The sequence below is a fragment of the Lepidothrix coronata genome, unplaced genomic scaffold, assembly GCF_001604755.1.
Source record: "Lepidothrix coronata isolate B3197 unplaced genomic scaffold, Lepidothrix_coronata-1.0 Scaffold55, whole genome shotgun sequence".
Lineage (NCBI taxonomy): Eukaryota > Metazoa > Chordata > Aves > Passeriformes > Pipridae > Lepidothrix > Lepidothrix coronata.
The window spans coordinates 3,116,861-3,139,053 of record NW_016690235.1 but is presented as its reverse complement, the minus strand read 5'-3'; the positions used below and the strand labels follow the sequence as shown (position 1 = coordinate 3,139,053).

Here is a 22,193-nt window from a genome sequence, read left to right as displayed (position 1 = left end):
CCACAGGTACTACATGAGAAAACTTCTTACCCATGTTGGGCTTGTTACCCAGCTACTTACTAACCAGCTTCTGCTGATTCTGCAGTAAGTCTCTGACCCATTTTAAAGATAAAATAGAACCAAGATCTTGCCATGCTTTTTAAGAGTGTACATAAATATATCTTGAGAGAATATGATAGTAATTTTGTAATACATTACATACTTCCTTCAGAAACAATAAGCATTCCTTACATCTAGCATGGTAGAGTAACACCCCTGACAGCAAAAGGTACATGCCTTTGAAATCAGTGTCCTCTTTTCAAGTGGAAATCACATTGGAAATAATGAAATAGAAAATCAATGTTTTAAAAAAATATGTACCTTAGTATTATGTTGAACGTGGAAGAATAAAGACCTTCAAGTACAGAAATGCCATGTCTCAAAAGTTTTTGTGTTGGATCTTATAAAGATTCTGTGGATCCATTAATATAGCTGGGTAAGGTACTGCAAAATATGTGATTTTAGATCCAAAACATGAACAAACTAAAGTCTCCATTTTCAGTCCTAGTATGAAAATCTTTGGACTTAAAAAAAAATATAAATTTTCTTTTTCTGGCTTTCCTGATTTCCCTTCCTCAATTAATAAAAGTACTTGTATATGAACAAACAGCAGAGTATAGAAGTGTCCATCAAACATCACACTTCCTGACTAACCCTCTTCAGCCATACCTGGTTGTGAAGGAAATGTAATTCTTTAGCACAGTCTGCATGGTGATGGCAAGTACCTGGGCTGTTTTGCTACCCAGAGTTCAAGAGTGCCTTTTATGGCAGCTGGAACATCCACGAGAGTACTTTACACTCCACTGTTCATTGGCAGATAAAGGCTAATGCACTCATAGGGAAGATCTTAAAACATTTCCCAAATCTGACTATCCTAATCGAGTAGTACTGGGCCATTTCCATAAGCCTGTGAGAAAAGGACAAGATTTCCTCTGCTTAAAACTCCTTGCTGCTAGCTAGTGCTTGCTAATTGCCAGCAGCAAGCACTTCAATGGGAAACTGCAGGGGCTATCTATCACTTCTAAAACCAGCATGTTTCCACAGATTTTCGTCAATACATCTCAGAGCCTTCCCCAAGAAGAGAAGTAAAACTCAACAAAAGAAGTGAAAAGGAGGAGGAAGTGGTTTATGTAATGGTCCTAACAAGCAGTGCTGCTACGGTTTCTACTGCCTTTTTCATTTGTAACATGTATTGAAGAAGCCTTCTGTTGAAGTTGTTTTTTTGGCATCTTTCAGACTTGAAAATTTCTCAAAATATACATCTCCCATTTTAAAATATGGTCTTGGGTTACAACCAATTTGTTTCATTGTTAGAAGATCAATATGACATAATGATATATGCTTGCTTCTGTACAACACTATTCCCAGAGTAAGGTTTGCCTGCCTACCTGCCCAAACAAAATAGAAATTGGTTTTCAGACAGATAAGACTGATCTGTGATGCAGCTCGATTGTATTATCACACAAACATTAATACAAGCGAAAAAAGGAGAGTGGGAACACTCACCTGGGGTTGGGAAGAGGTCAGACCAGAGGAAAACACCTGTTTTCAACAAGAAATTGGTTAATGGAAACTTAACTTAGCTGAGCTCTTACTGCTACGAGAAACTTGGTTTTACAAAGTATATCTCATATATATATATATATATATATATATATATGTATCTCACAGGATATTATCTGCTATTTATTGAAAGTGACATGTCTATTTCCAGTTGCCAGCTAACCTCTACATGGGTAATTGCATGTTTTCTTTAACACCATTTATTATCTTGTTGAGACAATACACTTCATCAGTGGTGTTCAAATAAAACAACACAGCTGGGTATATCTCGATGGTGGATTCTCCTTTGGCTTTGTAATTTATTTATTTCTAACTGATGATGCAGCAATATAGTGTGGACTCCACATTCCTAACACTTTGCCAAGTCAAAACTACCCTGGTACTTATTATAGCAGATCCTGTCTTGCTGGGTTTTTGAAAACAGCTCTGGAATCAAGTAAACACTCAGAGATCACATGACCACTGTTCCTTCATAAATAAAACAGCACCACCTTTGGATTTTTTTTTATATTTTAAGTATTTCTAATCAATGCCAGGCATCTTTAAAGACACTAAATTTGGTTTTCCATTTTTCAAATTATGACTGTTGAAGAGGAACTCTCAGGGTGATTTCAGCAGCCAAGAAAGAGTTAATTATCTTTACCACCTAAATCCACAGTCTATCTATCCAACCTGCACGGAGCTGAATGGCTGTTTTGTAAAATTTAGGAGCACCTTAGGAGCACTAGGCCAGGAAGCCGAGTGTTCCCTGAACATAGCTATTTGCTGAAAGCTCTTTTGTCACATATATTCTTCATTCCACCATTCATCTATATAGATCTTCTGTAGTAATTTTACCAGTCATGTGGGCTGGAAGAGATATAACACTTTTCTTTAGGAGATTGAATTACCCTTTCCGTGTGTAAAAGGTTTAGGGAAAAAAAGAAAGGATAAAATACCTTGTGTGATAGACTGAAATGTTAATGTCTTAACCATTGTCAAAATCATAGGAAGACTTTTTGTCAAACTGCAAGGAAGCAACAACCAAAGCACTCCCTCCCCACCCCGCCAGTGCGCCTCCTGACTGGTGACCAGAACTTGAGATAGGACTATTGTCTAATTATCTCAGGTCAAAGGAGGAGTAAACAAAGCTCAGTAGGTGAAGGAAGAGAAGGGGTTTGGGTGTGTGATGGTGAAATCTCTCCACACAAAGCAGAAGGAGTAAAACAACCCCTCCAGAAAGAACACATATACACAGGACATTCACAGGAAAGACAGCTGAGAAGGGGTCATAAACCATGAAAGATTCCTCCCCTGCCCCCCACCCGACTCATTCCTGAGGCCTTCCACTACCAGAGGACCCCACTGTGATCCAAGTGATGCAACAAATCCAGAACCTGTCACAGGAGACTGCAAAGCTTCCCCCATTGGACTCTATGTTTTGTGGGACCCTTACCACCAGGCAGACTAGAAGAAGATGACCCATGGGATGCCACCGAGTTCTATGGAGTGGTGACTCATTCTGTATTTAATCTCTGTATCTGTCACTCTCTTTCTTCCCCGCTCCTCCTTTTTCCTATTTCTTTCTCTTTCTCTGCCTCACATTTACTATTAAATAAAATCCATACTATTGACTTTGGCATATGGTCTTATTTGCACCTTAATTTGGGCAGAGACATTTCTAATACTTTTAATAACATAGCATTCTGTCATTTAATATCATAGCATTCTATCACTGGAGATGATCTGTCTGGACACAATCATGTGCAATGTGCTCTGGGATGATCCTGCTTGGGCAGGGAGGTTGGACCCACATGGACCACTGTGGTCCCTTCCAACCTGACAGATTCTCTGGTTCTGTGATCTGTGAAGTATGAACATCATGAGAGCAGTCAGAGATAGCACCACTCAGACACAAACATCTGGTGGGATGCAGCTAGAATCAATACTAGAAGTTGTGTGAAATCAATTTATATTCACAGGTCAAGCTCAAATTTGCATGGGCTCCAGCACCTCCTGAAGCCAGTGTTTCTAAAAACGAGTTAAAACCAGTAACAAGACACTCAATAAACACAGTGACAGTGCAAGTACACTTCACTGGTTTTAATGTGCATGCGAAACTACCGCCTTAAACCATCAACCAGAAGTACTGATGAAAGTTCCATCATTCACCTCTTATAGTACTGAATAGCTAGGGATAAGGGAGGCCAAGCTTTGTTTCCTCTAAACCTGCCTTCATGTTGTTTATATGTGCAATAAACCACAACCTCAGCACTGATTTCCACACTGCCATTGAGTGTTCCTGCTTCTTGCAACCTCAACCAATCCTTCCCATTTGCTCTTCTTTATCTTGGGTATTAATTTTGTGGCAATCTAAGCTGGCTGCAAAAATATTCATTTTATTACCGTGAAATTAGCTTTATTCAAGGTCAGTTTTATGCAGCGATGCAGACTTGTGTTGGTTTGAGTGCATGCATGGTTTCACTGCAGCAAGGTAGCTAGGTAATACCTTATGCTTCCTTGGCCTTTCTCCATGAGGCTGAGCACCTGAATTCCACTATATTTTGGTTTATTTCTTTCCCTTTTTGCCTATGTACTCCCTTATTTTAAAGCATGACATCAGTCATAATAACGCTTCAGGATGCCATACTAAAATAATAAATAAAAAAAATTGTGATGTGTTTTTGCTTGAGCTCAGTGCCTGAGCTCATTTTCATCTTCTCGGTGTTGCATACTCTAATTTCTTTACAGATGTGCAGCATTAGGTTTCGCAGCCAGATGTACTCTCTGTCAGGGGAAAAATATCTGCCTGCACTGCAGCCTGTACCTTCTTTGACCTGTCCACAAAAGGCACCTGTGGAAATACTGTTAGTCTCTTCAGATTATATGCAATAGGATTGTTACTCTGTGAGAAGAAAGTAGGCAAAAGCAAAGGAAAAGAAAAAGACAATGACCACATTGCTACGACAGGCAGAAATTCCACTCTGCCAACACTAGCACTGCAGCACTTAGAGAGACTCACTTATGCTACATCATCACTGATCTAATATCAACTGCACTTTCCTTACTGTAGAGCTTGGTGTCTACAACTACATGATAATCAGTTTATAACATCTTAACTAAAGACACAAAACCTATTTTTATAAACTGCACAGATTAACATGTAGACGAGAGGTAAGTAGTGAAATTCCACAGTTTGATGCCTAATCTTTGAATTTAACAAATTAAATAGCAACAACTTTTAAAACTAGAGTTTAATTCTGCTATGCCTCCAAGTTTTTGTGTAATGGGTGCATACATTTTTTCTGGTCATTTACTCTTCTTGGAGCTCTGCTTCTCAGAAGCTAAAATTACAATCCAACACATAAGTCATTTTATGTTCAGTGTTTATTTTTAAAATCATTAATTCAAGTAACATAAAAGGCAAACTTTAGCTGGCTGAAGACTACATTTTTCAATGTGATACTATACAATTGCATATTATTAAAGGGATTTTTACTTGAGCTCAGTAAAGGTTGCCCAGGAAGTCTCCTTCTCTGGAGACATTTAAAACTCACCTGAACACATCTCTGTGTAACCAGCTCTAGATAAGCCGACCTTGGTGGGGGTTGGACTGGATGATCTCCAGAGGTCCCTTCCAACCCTAACAATTCTGTGATTCTGATAATTTTGAGAAGGGTGATTTTTGTGCGTAAACTGGGAGGGTATGACTCAAAAAAAAAAGCACAATTCAGGTCTCTTGCATGCTATTAAGACTTCCTGTATGGACATGTTCAAGCTGCTCAAGACACAACTCCTCAGGATACCTCATGGTACTACTCCTCAGGTTTCCTTTCTAGGCTGTAAATACACACGTCTCTTACGTGTGTAAGATGGTGATTTTAATAACAGAATCATAACATGTGAAGGGTTTGGAATGAACCTTAAAGATCATCTTGTCCCAACCCCTGTGCCACAGACAGGGACACCTCCCACTAGACCATGTTGCTCAAGGCCTTGTCCAATCTGGCCTTGCGCACTGCCAGGGATGGGGCATGCACAACCTCCCTGGGCAACCTGTTCCACTATCTTACCAACATCACAGCAAAAAATTTCTTCCTAATATCTAAACTAAATTCCCCCTTTTTTCAATTTGTGCCCATTACTCCCTGTCCTATTCCTGTAATTCCTAACACACAGTCCCTCTACGGCTTCCCTGCAGGCCCTCAGACAGGACTGCGCAAGGAAGAGGAAGGTAAGGTATTCTCCATACACCCGCAAAACTAAACGAAGCTCACCCACGAGCACCGCCACTGTTCCGCATGCGGTACGTTTGGAACAGTAAACCAATGCCGACACTGCTGGCTTCCTCTTCTAAAGCTTAAAAGCCCCTCCATAAACGGATTCACCTGGCACACGGTGCTTCTGGCTTCCTCCACAAGCCGCACTGAGCTGGGGCTGTTCTCTCCCGCAGTGACCCGCCTGCCGCGCCCCGCTCCGTCCCCGTCCGGGGAGGGTACACTGGCCCCGCTCCCCGGTCACGGAGGGCACACAAGCCCTGCTCCCCAGGTCACGGAGGGCACATCGACCCCGCTCCCCTCAGCCAGGACACACCAGCCCCGTTCCCCGGGTCACGGAGGGCACATCGACCCCGCTCCCCTCAGCCAGGACACACCGGCCCCGCTCTGCAGGTCACGGAGGGCACATCGACCCCGCTCCCCTCAGCCAGGACACACCGGCCCCGCTCCCCGGGTCACGGAGGGCACATCGACCCCGCTCCCCTGAGCCAGGACACACCGGCCCCGCTCCCCGGGTCACACAGGGCTCACCGACCCCGCTCCCCTGAGCCAGGACACACCGGCCCCGCTCCCCGGGTCACACAGCGATCACCGACCCCGCTCCCCTGAGCCAGGACACACCGGCCCCGCTCCCCGGGTCACACAGCGATCACCGACCCCGCTCCCCCCGGCTGAGGCGTTGCTGCGCCTGCGGAGCCCGCGCGGAGCGGGCGGGGCGGGGGCGGGCCGGCGCAGGCGCGGAGCGGCGGCCGGAGCGGAGGTGAGGGGGGCGCGGGGCCGGACCGGGCGGGGGGTGGTGGCGCTGGGGCCGGGCCAGCGGCCCCTCCGCTGTGCGAGGGGGATAGCGGGGTGTCCTTGCAGTGTCCTCCCCGCAGCTGTTCCCCATCCGCCTCCCCGGGAGGTTCAGACCAGACCCGGAGGGTGCGACACGGGCCTGATCCGGGCCGGGAGCGCGGAGGTGCCGCGGCTGGAGAGGCGGTGGGGAGAGCGAGCCTCCGGTCGGCCCCTCACTGCGGGGAGGCACGAGAGGCTGGCGCCCTGTCTTCCCTGAAAACCCTGAAATCGCGGTGTCAGATGGCCAAGTCAGTGGGCCTCGACTTCCCCGGGCGGGGCACTGGCGGCTCCTGAGGAGGAGCCGGAGAGGAAGGGGCTTTACGCCCCTGCTGTGAGGAAATACACCTGGATGATCCTATGTGGGGCACTCACAAGGAAAAAGAAGTTCAGATACAGAGGTCTGCTGAGTTAGAGCTGCTGTTGTAAGGTGGGTGTTCCCTCTCCTGTCCTGTGCAGTGCTGCAGACAGACGGGAAAGGAAAGCTGAGTTCTGGTCATGGGAGGTTTCCTCGAGATGAGTGGGGTTTAGCTGTCACAGCTTTCTGTCCTGGGTTGCGATGGTTTGCAAAACTTATTTTTAATGTCTTCCTGTGGCTGTAGCATAACTTTTAGGGGAGGTGGAACTTCCTGTTGTCTTCTGCAGCCCCATCAGAAGCGGGAAGCTCTAGAGTTGTTGGACACTGCTAGGGAAAATGTTTAAGGACTGTTTCCGCATAAGATAAAGAATTATGCATCAGTACATTCTATAAAGTGCTGAGCATTTGCCTTGTATCACAACACACTGCACATCACCGTGATGTAAAGGATGTATTTATTGTGTGAGTTTCCTTACAGAAGTTGTGTGTTGTGCAGGCTCCTCATACTTCTGTAGTGAGTAAAAGCTATTTGGCGTGTGATTAACGTTTGTAAAGCATACCTCTTCATTATGTGGAACGTATACATATGTGTATATATATATATATATATATATATATATACACACGCTTCCTGAATTAATAAAGTCTACAGTGAGTGAAATCTCAGGTGTAGAAGTCAGGTTGAGAGTCTTATTTGGAAACAAAAGAATTGTAGAAAGGCTTAGGTTGGAAGGGACCTTAAAGATCAGTTAGTTCCAACCCACTCTGCCCTGGGCAGGGATGCCACCCACCAGATCAGGTTGCTCAGGGCCCCATTCAACCTGGCCTTGACCACTTTCAGGGACTGAGCATCCACTTCTCTGGGCAACTTCTTCCAGTGCCTCACCACCCTCACAGTAAAGAACTTCTTCCTATCATCTAATTTAAATATCTCCTCTCTTGGTTTAAAACATCTCCCCCTTGTCCTATCAATATCTGGTCATGTAAAAATAAGATGAGATGATAATGAGGTCTGCTCTAATTTATTGTTTTTTCCTGCAAAAACCTTTTTCTTTTAGGTGATGTAAGCATTTCAGTTACACACGAGAGAGGAAACAGGCATGTCAGCTCTTTGTCCACCACCGTCTCCTGCAGTTGCTAAAACAGAGATCTCTTTGAATGGCGAGTCACCTTTATTAGCCGCCACTTTTGCTTATTGGGACAATATTCTTGGCCCTCGAGTGCGGCATATCTGGGCTCCAAAGACAGAACAGGTACTTCTCAGTGATGGTGAAATAACTTTTCTTGCTAACCACACTCTGAATGGAGAAATACTCCGGAATGCAGAAAGTGGTGCAATAGATGTGAAGTTCTTTGTTTTGGCAGAAAAAAGGGTAATCATTGTGTCATTAATCTTTGATGGAAACTGGAATGGAGACAGAAGCACATATGGACTATCAATTATACTTCCACAAAGTGAACTTGGCTTCTACCTGCCACTTCACAGAGTGTGCGTGGATAGATTAACACATATTATAAGGAAAGGAAGAATATGGATGCATAAGGTAGGTTAATTGTTCATTACTAAAATCAGTTGTTAGATTGTCATGTGAAAAAGCAAAAACTGAGATTCTGTGACACCTTTAATGTAGCAATTCAAAACTTACAAAAATTCTAAGGAGACTAACCTCTACAAGTACACAGTTCTGAAGGTTAAAAGTTATGAAATTACTATGTCAGCAAATACAAGGTTGAGATTTTTAGCCACGTGATTTATCCTTGTAATATTATATAACCTCTGCGAGGCTGTCTCAGGTGTCCTGTATAGTTTTTCATCTCTCTGAATTTCATCTAAGTAGTTGCTTTTAATTGTATCAATTTGTGTATTAAACTAGGTGAAATTGTAAAGTTTTGTGTTTCAAATCATTGTTTTCGCTGCTGAGGTCCAGAAAAAGGAACTGATGCAATTAATGCTGTCATTGCTCTTACAGTTTTATTTTTCAAAAAAAGAGTATTAACAAACAGTTTGGCAGGGGTTAAACTGTAGAACTAAAGGGAGAACCACAAAAATACATTTACTTGTGAAACTCAAAAAGGAAAACATGCTAAATTTCTCTGAAGAATTGGAACTCTGACTTTTGGGGACACTATGGATATTTCCTTATTAAGTGAAAATTATTATGTATTTTTCTTTAAAAGTAACAGTCTAATAATAAAAATTAAAATGTTTGTCATCTTCATGGTATCCAGGTTGTCTTAGAACAGTAGATTGCAGATCAGCTGTAATGTGTATGCCAATGCTCACTTGTCTGATAAAGTTTTTGTACATCTTCTGTTCTACCATCTGCAGACAACATACTGTACACTTCCTTTTTGAGTGCTTTTATCTGAACTAATTAAGATTACAGAAATAACAAGCCGATGTTAATTTTTGTGGTGATGTTTCCTTTTTGCTGTATTGCCTGATGATGGCTGGGAGTGCTTTCCATCACACTGGCTTTTCATACTTCTGGGGCTTACTTTTTAGTGGAGGGATAATACATAAAGTTCGTTTTCAATACAGTAGAAACACAAATATTTCACTCCTAATACAATCTTCTAAAAGCCTGCTGGATGTTAGTGCCTTTGATGTAAGTGAATGCTGTCTCATGTTCCTGATTACATTGCTTCTGTCATTTAGTGCCCTCTGTACTGACTTCTAACATGGGTGGTCAAATAAGGATTATCCATCATTCTCAGTTTTTGGACATTGATCCATATCGGTATGTTTTCACAGTGGAAAAACATGTGGCATTGAAAATGACAAAAAAATGACATCAAGTGGCATTGAAAATGGCAAAAGAATGTTTTCTGCTAGTTTCCTCAGAAATTAGTCATTAAGTTCTTTGTTCTTTTTCAGATGTTCTTGGAGCAGATAGGTCAGCTGGGTTAGCTGAGAGAGTGATGAGAGAGTGATACATTCTGAAATAGATATTTAGTGTCTTTTTTTTTTTTTCTTGAAGGACGATCAAAGATCCCTGGATATATCTGCAGTTCTTCATTTTTAACTATAGAAGAGAAAACTGCTTTGAAAATGTAGATAAAAATTTAGGCATGAGTTGTAGAATAATAATGAATTAAAACATGTTCATTCTGTAGTTTGTGCTTTGAGGCAGTTCAACAACTATGGTTATATAAAATAGAACAAAAAATGTTGAAAGGAGCTGTCTACCTGTTCTGGAAGTTCTAATAGTTGTAATTACCAGCTCTCACTGGTTCTGTGTAGAGGCAGACAGCAGTTCCAGGTAGACTTGAGATGAGAAGAAGCCTTCTGAACTTGAGGATTAGTAGAAACATGGAGCAGTGTTCAGAGTGTCATAGAAGGACAAGCAAGTCTAAAGCAAGTCGTCAATATGGGATTAGAAACCCTTTTCATCTACTTCAATTTATATTCTAGATGTTTGTCTAATAATTTTGGGGAGTTATGTTTCCAAAAAGATGGGGCTTACACTATTTGTTCAGCCTTATCTTCATGAAGACTGACTTCTTTTAAAATCATTGTCAAGGATCTTACTTCTCTGACACTGAACTGAAGGGCAGAGGTGATGTGAAGGAATCTGGCTTGTTTCAGTATTGTTATCCAAAGATGTGTCTTCTGGGTGGTTAGGGCAAGTTTTAGGACAAGTTACTCTAGCTTATTCCCTATTCATCTGCTCAAAAAAACCCTTGAAAACTCTTTTCCCACCTGAAGTTGGTTAACTTTGAGTAGATTGGTCACAGAAAACTTATGAGTAACCAATAACAATGCAATAACCTGTCAACTTCTAGCAAAACATATTATTAGTTCACTCAGCATCTGCTATTTTCTGTGTTTTGGTTGCTCTAGTGATTAATGCTGAATTTTCTTTGTGAATAGTAACTTGATTCCATTCTAAGTTCATTTTTAATGCAGTTTGCTACTCAGCTGCTGCTGAGTCTGTTTTCAGAGTTTTGTTCAGTCTCTTGTAGATTGTGTTTTGTGTATTTTGAGTTTCATGTCTCCTATACTTGGTTAATAAGACAATGTTTTGAAAACTTGTCAGTGTCTCAAGAGGTGGGGGAAAAAAGTCTTTTTTTCCTACCCTCCCCAGTCAAATAACTTTTCTCATTCTGGAGATCTTATTTTTCTCTTGCTGCATCAGGAACCCTCATACATAAAATGGAATTCCTTGCCATAATGCGATCATTTGGCATTTTCTTGATCTGTAATGAAGAAACTTCATGTTTTGTCATTGTCATCACACGCTCCCTATCCTGCTACTCCTGCCCAAGCATGGGAGAGGTTTGATGGGGGGCAGAGCAGGGAGTGTTGATCTTTGTTGCATGACATCACTTGTTGCTAAAGTCAACTCTATAAAAGAAAAGAGACTTGAACATCAAAATTTGAATCTAAGAAGCATGACTCCACAGGGAAGAAACTGTACCCTTTGACTGTTGTGTGCATACATACATAAACAAATAACAGAGCATTTGTATCTAACTGCTTCTCTTGCTCAGGAGAGGCAAGAACATTTCCAGAAGATTGTCTTGGAAGGCACAGAAAGAATGGAGGATCAGGTAAGGGCCACCTGGTTCATGCATATGGCACACCATTGCAAAATTGTTTGGCTGCATCTGATGACTGTAGAACTGCTGCTTATTTTTGGGATCGAGGAAGATACTGTGGACTAGCTGATGATGTGCCATGCACAGGATTCAAAGGTTTTGAAGATAATGGGAGCAGTGATCAAGTAGAAGGAAACTATATTTCATCACTTTAGGGAAATCTGTGAAGAATATTACCTTTCAGAAAAGGAAAGTCATGTACTTGAACGTGAAGCTCTATAAAGGCAGGAGCTCTCCATAGAGTCATGCCGGCTTCCTATCAAGGTTGGTTTTTCACTAGGTTAGGTCATCTTTTTGAGTTACAGAGATGTACAGAGTGTCATGTTGGAATGTGGTTGGAGACCTAATGGATAAGACTGTGAAAAGAATTTGATTCTGAAACTCTAAATGTGAAATTGTGGCTTCAGTTTCTTGTGATAGGTAAATCAGAGAAGTATTCTTATATGTTAATAACTAATGTGCCTGGTTTTGGTTTCCTGTTACTGTTAAAACATCAGACTTAGATGTAAAATGCTTAACAGTGGTTGCATGTAATATAAGATGATCAGATCAGCTCACTCCAAATACTTCTTGTCTAGGTCCATCAAAAGTGATTGTGAAAATTAGCATAAGACTCCGGAAATACATTTAAGACATGATGTTGGGAAGCCAAATATGTGTTTCCAGTTCATGTCTATTGAAGAGTAAAGCCCAAGAAATCTATGCATCAATTTCTGCTCATACCACCGTTCCAAATAATAGGAAGTTAACGTTAACGATGTTTTGCATGTAATATAGCAAGTTCATATTAGTAACTTTGAACACTACCCAATGTGCTTTTCCTTCAAGCATTTTATTTATTGTGCAGGGTCAGAGCATCATTCCAATGCTGACAGGAGAAGTTATTCCTGTAATGGAACTCCTTTCATCTATGAAATCACACAGTGTTCCAGAAGAAATAGATGTAAGTCCTTGTTTTATTTATATTCTGAATAAAAAGGTGGCTTTAGCCTTCTGGATAAAAAAAGTAAATTTGGCCCTCTGGTTTGATACTCACTTTGGCAGAGAAAAGGCCACTGTTTTCCTAAATTCTTGTAACTTTGTCTCACTTCAAGTTCTTCTAAGTGGTGTAGGGAATGGCAGTGTTTTTTATGGTCAGCACTTAGCAAAATTAACTGCTTAGGATGATACCATTTTAAGAGTGCAAAGACTATTTGATGCAACCAAAAATGAATGGACAGATAAATGGATTTGATTTTGATACCTTTTTCAGTGTATTATAGTGTTCTCACTATATGGAAGAAGTAGAAGTGATCTGACATTCACTAATTTAAAGTGTTCTGGACAAGGTCATAGAAATAAAAAAACACTAGGAGGAACCTGACTTGTGACTGGGGAAGAACATGTAATAACCAAGTGACTTTCTCATTTTTAAAATTCTTTGTTGAAGTCAGAAGGTCTTTTTAAGATTGTGGTTTTTAGGGAAATCTTGGAACTTAAATAGTTCCCCAAAAGTTCCCAACTATCAGTAAAAGTGAAAATCAATTAATTGGAAGATGTTTCAGATCCTTGTCTAACTTTTTTATATATTTACTTGTATTTCAGATAAGTGACACAGTGCTAAATGATGATGACATTGGGGATAGTTGCCATGAAGGCTTTCTTCTCAAGTATGAAATTCAGTTTTGATTTATGCTGTAGTAAAATGGTTTAAACTTGTGTGTGCATCTTAATGTATCTGTCTGTATGTGCATGTGAACTTGTATTGGAATAGTTTAAGAGGGGGGACAGTGACACGTATTTGGCTTTTTGAGATTTTTGTCTATAAAATGCTATAAAGGCTTTTGTGTTTTTAGAATAATGACTCTGGGCTAATAGCTGCATCTCTGTAGATGGTTGTCAAAGATACAAATATAATTTTTCTTTGATACTTATATTTAATTTTTTGAGACTGTAAGTCAAAACCTTACGTTTTTATGAAATAGCAAAAAACCTGGGTTGTGTATAAATATTGTATGTGTATAGAGTGCTTATTGAATTGTATATTTCTCTTTTTCCTCCGTTTTTAATGTTTAAGTGGAACTAGTTGAACTTGAGGGCAACTTGATCTCTTCCTGCAGGAAAGCATATTTCATAGGTTTTAATTGATGTTCTTTTACTTTTCATAACATCTCCTGTGTAACTGCATTGATTTATGTAGTGGTTAGTGCCCTCTATTTATACAGCATCACATATGCTTTCAATACTGCAGAAACTGTTGAACTTTTGCATTTCAGTAGTTACTTACACAGCTGTTGAAAGTCCTATGGTTATGGGCCTATAGGCTATAGGAGCACTTTATTCTTCTTGTCAAGATGATAATTGTTTCATTTGAAAAGTTTGATTAAATGTATTAACCTGTGTTTGTTTTTACTTGCAGTGCAATTAGTTCACACCTGCAGACCTGTGGTTGTTCAGTAGTTGTAGGAAGCAGTGCAGAAAAAGTAAATAAGGTAACATACTTTCCAAAAACTGAACTTAAATGCTAACTGTCAGGAGTGTTAGTGTGTTACTTGGAACAAAGTTTATTTATACACGTACTTGAGGTTGAAGAAGGAAGGAATACTGTTATCTGGCTATCTTTAGCTGACTGGTCTTGCAGATGATAATTCTTCCTGAAAATTGCCTTATTGGCTGTATTCTGACAACTATAAGAAAACCAATGTATTTAATTGATACAGTATATGAGTAGTAAATGAGTCTGAGCTTTTAAAATTAGGTTCTTTAGCTAAAATATACCAATTGAAGAGACGTGACTGGCTTATCCATTTCAGCTATGTCATATAATCATCAAGGAGGGAGGAAACCTTTAAGATGGTCAAGTCCAACTGTCCCCCCAGCACTGCCACTGTAACCCCTAAGCCATGTCACTCAGCATTAGATCCAGGCACCTCATGAACACCTCCAAGAATGGTGACTCCACCACCTCCCCAGGAAACCTATTCCAACGCCCAACCACCCTAACAGGGAAAATTTTTTTTCTAATATTAAGCTTGAATCTCCCCTGCCTCAGCCTAAGGCCATTTCCTCTTGTCCTCTCACTGCAGGCAAGGCAGAAGAGGCTGGCCCCCACCTGGCTATAACCTCCTTTCAGGGGGTTGTAGAGAATGATGAGGTGTTCCCTGAGCCATTCCTCATAAGCCATTCCTCATATTTTCTAGGCCCTTCACAAGCCCTGTTGCCCTTCATGGGACATGCTGCAGCACCTCAGTGTCATTTTTAAAGTTGGGGGCCAAGAACTGGACACAGTACTCAAGGTGTGGCTTCAGCAGTGCCGGGTACAGGGGGATGATCACTTCCCTAGCCCTGCTGGCCACACTGTTCTTGATACAGGCCAAGATGCCATTGGCCTTCTGGGCCACGTGGGCACACTGTTGGCTCATATTGGGCCGGCTGTCGACCAGCACCCCCAGGTCTCTTTCTGCTGAACAGCTCTCCAGCCGATCCTGTTCCTCCACCAGCCTGTAGCAGTGCAGGGGGTTGTTGTAACTCGAGTACAAGACGTGGCACTTCACCTCATTAACCTCATGCAGTTATCCTTTGTCCACTGATTGAGTCTCTCCAGGTCCCTCTGCAGAGCCTTCCTACACTCAAGCAGATCAACACTCTCACCCAGCAAATTTACTGAGGGTGCACTCACTCCCCATGTCCAGATCATCATTAAGCAGGACCGGCCCCAAAACTGAGTCCTGGGGAACACTGCTAACAGTGAGTATACAGACAATAACCACATCAATTGGTATTGTCTGTATACTCTTAAGCAATTAGTATCTGCATAATTCATCTTAGCACTGGGCAATAAACATACTTCTGCATCATGAGCTGCTTGTGTTTCGTGGAACCTACGTATATTTCTTCAGTGTGAAATAAAAATTGCAAACAGTGGGCCTGCTGAATATATTATACATTACATGTAAACTATATATATTATATATTATGTGTTTCATAGTATGTAGGTCTCCTTTCCATAAAGAAATATAACAGGTTTTTTTTAAAAATTCAAAGCATCTTTAGTAAACCTGTGTTTTGAAAGAAACAGTTCATGGTCCTTTATAAAAATTGAGGCAGAGGGGATGCATTGTTTTATATGTATTAGCAATGGTGTTAAAGCACCTCTGGTCAAATCAACAATAACTGCTGAAACTCAGAGGGAAACCAGAGAGAAGAAAATTCTCAGGTCTTAGCTGAAATCAGCTAACCATTGTTAATATGTAGGTCTTCAGACATGTAAGATTTATTAGGTTATTGGAAATGTTATGTTATATACATACACACACACACATACTGTATATAATATAAAGAAATGTTAAGGGCGTAGGTAGTTATAAAAAGCTTACAGGTCGTGAAATAGTTAATGAAAAGGATTTAAGGTCTAAATGGTTATGAATATGTAGAATTATGTATCAATAAGCTAAACACTATAGAAAAAAAACAGTGTAAAAGAGTGTGAGGCTCAAGATACATCCAGGGTAAATTTCATACATTAATTCTACACGTGTTCTTATCAGCAGCATGCTCCTTGTGTCACGGTACAACTGTTCTGAAGTAATTGCTTCCTTAATGGCATACTTTAGCGTGCCTTGAAGTAAAAAACACCTGTGGCATCTTGTGGCGAAAAGCATCAGTCAAAAACTCTGTTGTCATTGTTTTAGATACTGCAGAAAGACATTGTGCTTGATAGAGCCTTTTCAAATACCTCAGACACAGATAGGACACTGCGGGTTAAGACTGAAAGATTAGCAGAATGGAATACATTTTGTATTTGGAGTGATTACTGGTAGCTGTTTCAGGAGTTTGAAAATGGATAATGAAGTACCTGTATTCATTTTAATTGAGAGTTTAAGGAAATTACTGAGGAAATAAGCATGGGTACTTATTTAGGAAATTGACTTGCCTGATTTGAGACAATAACTGCTATTTCAGTATGGAATGAATAAAATAAGAGACTTAAAAGGCTAGGAAAATAATCACAGTGGCTCATGTTTATGTAGTAGAGGTAGAAGAATACAAAAGTGATTTGTTCTACATAATTGGATGAAAAGCACACTTTGCAAAAGAGTGTTGGATTTTTTCATCATTTGACAAGAAGTTGGAATAGCATGGCGTACAGCTTAATAATGTAAGCATGTCACTGTTCTGTGGCCTTGGTAAAGTTTTGGCTTTTCTAATAAGTGTCGTCAACTTTTGTTCATCATTTGAAGTGCCTAATATGGTCTAGTCAGACTCACTTCCTTACATTTTAATGTTTTTCAAAACTGTTCTTTTTAATGCAGATTGTGAGAACATTGTGTCTGTTTCTTACACCATCTGAACGAAAGTGTTCCAGGCTCTGTAGAAGTGAGTCATCTTTCAAATACGAGTCAGGACTTTTTGTTCAAGGCTTACTTAAAGTAAGTATACGTAGGAAAGTTTTGTTCTTCTGTAGTTCAAGAACATCCTCCAGTGTGTGCATACGATACACATACGCATGCACACATTCACGTTCGAAGAAATACGTCATCTTCCCTTGATTCTTTTCTGGTCCTGTGGCTTTCCATGTAACTATTTGCATGTTAAAATTCCCAACCAGTCTTTTCCGTGATACATCTGTTTCTTGAGGGTTGTTCAGAATTGTTCCTGTACTTTGAGGTACAATAATTATACTCTTTTGTCCACTTGGGGCTGGAATCCCAAAAAGCATTAAGTTTTTGTGTTGTACCAAAACCGAAGAAGGAACAGTTGCATCAGTCCTGCAGTTTCCAAGTATTTTAAATAGGCTACAACAATGTGTGAAGATGAATAGAAAAACAATGTTTCTTGCTCTGGTGAGCAGTCAGAACTTACCAGATAAATATAGTACTGTTATGCTAATGGGCTTATGAGCCAGGTGATGATATACTGTAATACACAGGTCACCTCAGTGCCTGTTTTCACTGTTATGTTAAGGGAATCATCCAGTATTAAGGACTTATTACTAGGATACAACCACCAATTCTCTTTAATAAAATATGTTTGAACAAATGGGGTATAAAATTTAGGCATGATGCTTTAATACTGTTTAGTTCCAGTACAGCTTCACACTTTTAACTGGAATAATATTTTTTTTTCACTAAACCAGGACGCAACAGGAAGCTTCGTGTTGCCCTTCCGTCAAGTAATGTACGCCCCATACCCTACCACACATATAGATGTGGATGTCAATACAGTGAAGCAGATGCCCCCTTGTCACGAGCACATCTATAACCAACGACGATACATGAGATCAGAGCTGACAGCATTTTGGAGAGCTAATTCAGATGAGGAAATGTCTCAAGATCACATTATCCACACTGATGAGAGTTTTACGCCGGATTTGTACGTACTCCTCTCACATCTCACAGAGTGACTTGATTTGGGACAGGAGAGTGAGTGGGTAGAAAGCCCATTTGCTAATAAAGTACATGAAATTTTTTTGCTTTTAAGAAGCTCTTTCAGTGCTGGTAGTTACATTTGATTCGGAGGAATTTACCAAGTCCTCCAGTAGTTTTGTTGCATTAAATATTATTGAAATTCCCTTTCAGTGCTAATTCCGACCATGTTATGTTAATTTTATTGCCTGTTTAATTAGGGTTATAACAGGGCTAAGTGCACAGCCCAGTGACTTTCCTGGGTTTATTTAATTTCATTTGAAAGTTTTGCTTTAAAATTCTGCATTAGCTTTAAAAAAGTCAGAAACCATTAAAATTTTAAATTCACTTCTAATTTCAACCAGATTGTAAATAGTAATGCTGTTGCTGTGCTGAGATGCTGGAAGGTTAGAGTCCCTTAATGGTGTTACCTCACATGTTTGTTTCCTTTCTTTTCTACAGAAATGTCTTTCAAGATATCCTGCATCGAGATACTTTAGTAAAAGCTTTTCTGGATCAGGTAATTGTTGCTTTTTCAGAAAGAACAAGAGCTAAAGTTCACTACTTTGAGCTCTAGTAACAAATAATGTAACGTGAATAGGTCATTTGTTGGTTTGGTAGCTCTTCATCATAGTCCTGCTGTGATTCGTCTCTACACAAGTAGAAAGAAAAATATTAGTATAATACTGAAACTCCTGCATAGGTATGAAAAACAATGCACATGTGCTATTGTTGTGCAACACTGTCAACAATTACAGTACTGAGAAAGCTACCTGACTGAGAATAATTTTAGATAATTTTAACTTAAAAGAAAAATAATATTGTATCCAAACAGAATTGTAAAACAGCTTAATGTATTGCATCTGAGCAGATAGAAAACTAAGCAAGCAGGTTGACTGTATGTAAAAATCTGCTGTTATTTGCCTGCTTTGCTATAATTAAGGATATATTACATGTGCTTGCAATGTTTCTTTATTTTCCACATTCTTAAAATGGTTCTCGAATTTCCATGTCTACCTAATATTCTGATATAATTTTTAACAGATCTTTCACCTGAAGCCTGGCTTGTCTCTAAGGAGTACTTTCCTTGCACAATTTCTGCTGGTCTTGCACAGAAAAGCCTTAACTTTAATAAAATACATAGAGGATGACACGTAAGTGAACAGATAATAGAAATCAGGTTCTGAGAAACCTCTTATGCCTTTTTTTACAACACACGTTTTTATTTTCTTGCAGACAAAAAGGAAAAAAACCTTTTAAGTCTCTTCGTAGCTTGAAGGTAGATCTTGACTTAACAGCAGAGGGCGATCTTAACATAATAATGGCATTGGCTGAGAAGATTAAACCGGGTCTACATTCCTTCATCTTTGGGAGGCCATTCTATACCAGTGTACAAGAACGTGATATGCTCATGACGTTTTAAAGTTCTCCACGTCTGATATTGCACGGAATCTGTCAGTGTGACACCACACTGGTGACAATCATTGATGACTGAGGATGTGGCCTCAGGAGCTCAGTAACACTAAAGTGTGTCCGAAGCAGGAGGGGTCTTGTTAGAGGGTATATCAGCTTAGCTAGACAAGCATGATTATTTTAATGCATTTGTCTCTTCTATGTGCTTTTTTTAACTGTAAAAGTAAATGTTACCAGAGGATCCTTGGCCATATTGGCTTAGAAAATAAATCTGAACATGTTTTGGTGTATGATAAAGGGAAGCATTTTAATTTTCATTCTCCAGAAACTTCCTTCATGTGTATGTCAGTTTTTCACTGTTCTGCTGTGTCAGTAGTTTCAGTTTTTCCACGGAAAACAATACGTGTGTCGTCTCCAATCATGGAGGTTTCAGAATAGGCACTTTCCAAGAGTTTCCAAGAGTTTTTAAAAGTGTTTGTTCATATGTATGTGGTACTAATCTGAATATAAAAATTCCCTTATATCCCTTTTTAACACTGCTGGCTCCTTCTTTTAGAGCATTTAAACGTTTGGAATTTTTAATATACTACAAGGTACTATTCTTGTGTGCAAGCTGTTGATTATTAGCAGCCTAAACAGCAGCGTGCTGCACATGGGAACTAGGTCATTATTCAAGCAGCTTTGTGCATGTAAGTGCCAACCAGGATACTCTGTCATGTGTTGTTGTGCACATCCTGCAGTGAAGTGTGCAGCGATCCAGCATTATGGAGCTCTTCCAAAACACAAAACTGAAAACTTGGTGTCTCCCACAGCACACTCCTGAAAAAAATGGCAGCCCACGGCTTGGACAGGGGCACTCTGTGCTGGGTTAGGAACTGGCTGGAGGGCCGGGCCCAGAGGGTTGTGGTGAACGGTGCTGCATCCAGTTGTGGCCAGTCACCAGTGGTAACCCCAGAGATCAGTGTTGGGCCCAGTTCTGTTTAATATCTTTATTGATGATTTAGATGAGGGGGTTGAGTCCACCATCCGCAAATTTGCAGGTGACACCAAGATGGGGGGGAGTGTCAATCACCTGGAAGGCAGGAGGGCTCTGCAGAGGGACTTGGACAGACTGGATGGAGAGTTGGGCTGATTCTAATGGGATGAGGTTCAACAAGGCCAAGTGCTGGGTCCTGCACTTTGGCCACAACAACCCCCTGCAGTGCTACAGGCTGGGCACAGAGTGACTGGAGAGCAGCCAGGCAGAAAGGGACCTGGGAGTTTGGATTGACAGGAGGCTGAACATGAGCCAGCAGGTGGCCAGGTGGTCAAGAAGGCCAATAGCATCCTGGATCGGGATATAGCGTGGCCAACAGGTCCAAGGAAGTGATTCTTCCCCTGTACTCAGCACTGGTGAGGCCACACCTTGAGTGCTGTGTCCAGTTCTGGGCCCCTCAGTTCAGGAAGGACATTGAGGGGCTGGAGCAGGTCCAGAGAAGAGCAACGAGGCTGGTGAAGGGACTCAAGCACAAGTCCTATGAGGAGAGGCTGAGGGAGCTGGGGTTGTTCAGCCTGGAGAAGAGGAGGCTCAGGGGAGACCTCATCACTCTCTACAACTCCCTGACAGGAGGTTGTAGCCAGGTGGGGGTTGGTCTCTTCTCCCAGGCAACGATCAGCAAGACAAGAGGGCACGGCCTTAAGCTGTGCCAGGGGAGGTTTAGGTTAGATATTAGAAAGAAATTCTTTACAGAGAGGGTAATCAGGCATTGGAATTGGCTGCCCAGGGAAGTGGTGGATTCTCTGTCCCTGGAGGTTTTTAAGGTAAGGCTGGATGTGGCACTTAGTGCCATGGCCTAGTAACCATGGTGCTGTTGGATCAACAGTTGGATTTGATGATCCCTTCCAACCCAACTGATTCTATGATTCCACAGCACTTGTCAGTCTTTCTGTCTGTAAATTGCTACTGGTAGTTCCATTGTCAGTTTCAATAAGGTTCATAAAATCATTTGGATTGGAAAAGACCTCCCAAATCATTGAGTCCAACCATTAACCCAGCACTGCCAGGTCCACCATTAAAACATGTTCCTAAGTGCCACATCTACACATTTTTTGTACTCTTCCAGGGACAATGATGCCACCACTTCCCTGGGGAGCCTGTTCCAGTGCTTGACAAAACATTCAAATTAAAGTATTAGACCTTCCCAAAGAATACCAAGATGATGGACAAATTAAAAGATAAACCAGTATTTTTTTAATTTTACATCACCAATAATATATTTAGCAATCCTTAATTCAGAAACAAGCACAGCTATGAACTAATGTGATCAGTATTTTACTAAGTTAATTCTCATTGTTAAGCTTGACTACCTTCTTAGTTCAGCTTAGCACACCTCCCACTTTCTCTTGAAAATAAAAACACATTTTCTATTTGTATGCCTCAACCTTTCTTTCTCAGTAGAAAGTAGAGTGATGTGGTGTCAGTTGAAATCCAGACCTTTTTTTGGTGATGTGTGTTACACTGAAATCAGGGGTACATCTGTACTGCATGTTGTTGTATCTTTTCTCTTTTTGGACAAACACAGGAATTTGTGTCATGCTTCAGTATAAAGTTATAACTCAATATTCATTGTGAAGGAGCTGCACTTGTGATTGGAGAAGCCACGATTGCTTTATGGCTTACACTGTTTATAACACTCCTTGGTTAACAGGTTTCTGTTTTCAAAATATCTTTTTAGTGTTACTTTCATGCAGTGAGGCATAAAAGTTAAC

The 22,193-nt window shown here is 40.7% G+C and overlaps 1 protein-coding gene across 2 annotated transcripts; it reads left to right on the top strand.

Moving 5' to 3' along the window:
• Window positions 1–6,578: 6,578 nt before the first annotated feature.
• On the top strand, window positions 6,579–19,979 carry CUNH9orf72 (chromosome unknown C9orf72 homolog). Of its 2 annotated transcripts, none has more exons than XM_017816485.1 (11): window positions 6,579–6,618; window positions 8,106–8,591; window positions 11,542–11,601; window positions 12,497–12,592; window positions 13,234–13,298; window positions 14,048–14,120; window positions 16,941–17,057; window positions 17,765–18,000; window positions 18,495–18,552; window positions 19,077–19,186; window positions 19,269–19,979. In XM_017816485.1, exons 2-11 carry the CDS (start codon window positions 8,148–8,150, stop codon window positions 19,453–19,455), a joined length of 1,446 nt encoding a protein of 481 aa, XP_017671974.1. In that variant the 5' UTR covers window positions 6,579–6,618; window positions 8,106–8,147; the 3' UTR covers window positions 19,456–19,979. The 2 variants fall into 2 exon arrangements, with proteins under 2 accessions (XP_017671974.1, XP_017671975.1); XM_017816486.1 differs by lacking the exon at window positions 6,579–6,618 and adding an exon at window positions 6,636–7,119.
• The last annotated feature ends 2,214 nt before the right edge of the window (window positions 19,980–22,193 follow it).